This window comes from Capsicum annuum, chromosome 7 (genome assembly GCF_002878395.1).
Source record: "Capsicum annuum cultivar UCD-10X-F1 chromosome 7, UCD10Xv1.1, whole genome shotgun sequence".
NCBI classification, from domain to species: domain Eukaryota; kingdom Viridiplantae; phylum Streptophyta; class Magnoliopsida; order Solanales; family Solanaceae; genus Capsicum; species Capsicum annuum.
The window spans coordinates 195,056,070-195,059,885 of NC_061117.1; the positions used below are offsets into that span (position 1 = coordinate 195,056,070).

Here is a 3,816-nt window from a genome sequence, read left to right on the forward strand (position 1 = left end):
CGTGGTACGGATCATTTTCTCCTCCAATCTTACTCTCAATCTATCTGAACCTATCCTAAAGTTATTTATTCTCTATCTAGGAGTCACGTGGGCTTGTTCTTAGCTCTATTTACGTGTCGAAACACTCGGGGTGTTACAAATTTTTTATTTTGTAATTAGATTTTCTTTTTCTTTTTTACTTTACTAAATTAAATTGAATTAGAGAACCTCATTAAAATCTCATGGTATTTATTTAAATAATATTAATTGCAAAACTTATGTTCATCTTTGTCTTTCATAAGTTGATGCTCTAAAGTGCCTCTGGGAAAACTAATCAGACTTTAAAAGTATATACTTCTATAATCTATAAGACAAGTGAAAGTGCTGCACAAATGATTACAGCTAATGTAGCAACATACTTAGTTAAAAACACGAACATCAATCACCATGAATAATATTGTCTACTACACTCCCTTAAAGTTTTGTTACACAATCCTAGGCTACTCTACCAAAACAAACATCTTCATTGCATTACAATCCCAAGAAACAAAAAGGAAATGGAGTAACGATCTACGTAGATAAGCATGCACGAATTTGCGATCTAATTAGAAGGGTACAATTAGCCATGGGAAAGAAATCTATTTTTAATTGGTGTTAAATATGGACGGATCATGATCTGTTTTGTAACCCGTTTGCCACTCCTATTTTGGACTATGGAGCAAGTAGCATTGAGGCAGTAGTATAGTATGCAACAGAAAAGATGGCATGGATGAAACACAAGATTCCACCAATAGAGAAAAAGTGATGATGTGAAAATCCACAAGAAGCTCTTGACTTGTTGTTTGCCATTGTCCCTATCACCAGCAGTCCCATTCCTACTGCCATTATGATCCTGTAAAACCCACAGCAATAAAGCATTTTATCAAAAATGTAGGGACACCTTCTTGTCTCTTTTAAGTCTTTTTGCTCAGTAGTTTAGTCAAAAAAAAGTATAGGATTCATTTATTTTCTACATTTTGCCCTTTTGCTTACATGGTAACATGTTAGTCTCAAATCACGGACATTATTTCTGATGGAATCTACTCACTTTACCTCATCCCAACGAGGAATTCTGTTATGAACTATTGTTCCACATTGGAAAAATAGATAAATGCTAAGGGGATTATAAGTCAAATGGATTTTCTCACCTATTAAACTAGTCTTTTGGGTTGGGCTCTCCCGTTTAGTTTATAATAAACTTTTCAAGATTTTACACCAATAAAATAAATTAATTAGCAAAATCATAAATAGTAGAGCAATATATGATCTTATATATTGTTTTTATATCGATCCCTTATGAGTTAGCTTTTTAGGTTAATTAGATTAAAGTCCATTTTCTTAATATGGAGAACTAGATGTATTCATGTTTTTGGTTTATTCAATCTTGGGCCCATATGTTATGTTGTTGGTACTTCAGATGTCGAGTCTTGAGTGTTATATATTGTAGGCAAGTCCTAGATACGATCCGAATTTGATAATTTTTGCTTAAATAGTGTATTTGTATTAGAAATTAAATTTAGAACTCAGTTATTAACACTTGAAGTAGTCGTTCTAAAATTTAAAAATGCACAAATTAAAGTTAAAATTATAGCTCCGCTTCATTCACGTGCAAATTGTGTAAGATCATATATCTTTTTATATTGACATTCTTCGATCACCCCGTGAACTACTTTTAAGGTAAAGTTAGATCTAACGTCCATTTTCTTAACAATGGTTAATGTTTGGATCGATTTGTGTGCACACACACTAAATCTATGGAGAGAATAAAGGAAATCTAGAGAGAAAGTTCTTGAGAGAGATAAGTGAGAATGAATTAGGTGGTAACACCCCGTGAATAAACTCCACAGACGGGCTATTTATATTTATAACACTACGTCACATATTAATCAGGCTCCACAACCTAACAGTTAACCCCCTCCAACTTTTCATTGTGAGAAGAAACAAATTAAATACTTAACAACAAAAGGAGGGAAAAAGCAATAAAATTGGAATTAATATGCTTTGATAAATGGAGGAGTTGATCAAGAGATACCATGTAAAAACAAGGCAAGCCATTGATAGTTTTCTACTAGGGGATGCTTGCTTGATATCATCAGTAGCACAGACACTGCAGCCTCCTAGAAGGTTGGCAAGAACATGAGCAATTGCAAGAAGACATGCTGCAGCCACACCTAGTACAAATGCATCATGGCTTGGTTCTTTACACTCGAACAACCACAACCGAAGGTGCTTTTCCTGTTCCATATTAATCCCCCAAAACAAACACAAAATCAAATATACTAGGATTTCATTTTTTTTTTTGAAAGATTTAAGATTTAAATTATATGTGTTGACAGTTTAACAAACTTTCACGTACACTACTAGGAGTAAATTTGATTTTGTTATAGCTAGTAATTTGCCTTATTTTTCAGGCTACTAATTTTACTTTAACATATGCTCTAAGTAATAGTATATACTCTAAGTTTATGTAGCGCTAGCTATCAACTACTACTCCATCTCAATTTATGTGGCACATTTTCTCTTTTTAATCCATCCAAAAAAGAGTGCCATCTTTCAAATGATTTAACTTTAAAATACCTTTTTACCTTAATGAAATGATTTATATAGCCACACAAATTTTAAATGTCTTTTTTCTTAAACTTTTTGTCAAGTCAAATGGCATTACATAATTTGAGACGACAGACCGGGCTTGAACAGGGGCGGAGCTAGCGAGTAGGAGGGGGTTCATCTAGATCCCCTTCACCGGAGAATCACACTACATATTTAAGGTTAAATATTGAACCTCTGGTGAAACCTCTGCCAATGAATTTGAGGACATGTTGCCTATATATACGTCTGAAAGAGGTAATTGTACCTGGTTTTGAGCAGCTTCTGCTTTGATTCCAAGAATGCCAGCAGTGGCATCTAAGGCCACAATCAACAAGCATGCAAATATACCAAACAACTTTGCCATTTTCTCATCAACTTCAACACCAACAATGTGTATATATTCTTAGGTTGTTTATATATAGGGCCTCTCTCTTTAGCTCTGGATGTGGAAAGAGAGAAAAAAATTGATACAAGAAAAACAATATATTTACATTAGATATACCATAGTATAAATAGTGAACTCTAATGCAATGGGTTTTTATTGATAATATAAAAAATTATACGTACTAATAGTATCTGTAGCTTTTAAGAAAAGCTTCTTTTGTCCTTACAATGCTAGCTTTGTTAGTGCTCTTTTTTCTACTTTTTCCTTGTGTTTGATTCCCTAAATTGCATTGAAGAAAAGTTGGGTATAAACCAGCTAAGGAGTAAAGAATAATAATGTGGCTTAGGCATCTATCAATCACATTAAAAAAAAAAAAAAAAAAAACTAGTAAATCGGTGAGTTCCCATTGCCTTTTTGACTTTGAAATTAAGGTACATACGAATTACTTTACCATTCGCAACTCAAAATTGGTAATTTATCTAACTGTTCCTACCAAGCTCGCTGAATTCAGTTCTTCCTAGAGAAAAATGGAAACAATATGAAATAATATTTATGTCTATAAATACATTCAGTGTTAGATACTCACATTAATTAATATTTGGACTATTTCGAGTTCGACATATAAGATCTATTAAAGAGGGTGGGGAACACCCTGTGTGAAGAATTTTTCATACCTAACTTGAATAGGAGATTTTTAATTAAGGATGAGGAAATGTTATATCCATCACACTATGAATATTTTATTATTAAATAAGCAATTATGTGTGGAATAGAATGTTGAAACCGACAGTAAATATTCATTTTAAATGATACTACTAATTGAA

At 32.8% G+C, this 3,816-nt stretch overlaps 1 protein-coding gene across 1 annotated transcript; it reads right to left on the minus strand.

Annotated features, from left to right (window-relative positions):
- Positions 1-375: 375 nt before the first annotated feature.
- On the minus strand, positions 376-3,211 carry LOC107877270 (protein DESIGUAL 3). Its single transcript, XM_016723952.2, has 3 exons — positions 2,873-3,211; positions 2,051-2,253; positions 376-871 (listed from the first exon to the last, which is right to left on the minus strand). Exons 1-3 carry the CDS (start codon positions 2,969-2,971, stop codon positions 691-693), a joined length of 483 nt encoding a protein of 160 aa, XP_016579438.1. The 5' UTR covers positions 2,972-3,211; the 3' UTR covers positions 376-690.
- Between the last annotated feature and the right edge of the window lie 605 nt (positions 3,212-3,816).

Coding starts and splice junctions, on each gene's coding strand:
- LOC107877270 (XM_016723952.2), bottom strand. CDS start 2,971: ATGGCAAAGTTGTTTGGTATATTTGCATGCTTGTTGATTGTGGCCTTA. Junction 2,254..2,872: donor CAGAAGCTGCTCAAAACCAG/GTACAATTACCT, acceptor AATATGGAACAG/GAAAAGCACCTTCGGTTGTG. Junction 872..2,050: donor GCTTGCCTTGTTTTTACATG/GTATCTCTTGAT, acceptor TGGGTTTTACAG/GATCATAATGGCAGTAGGAA.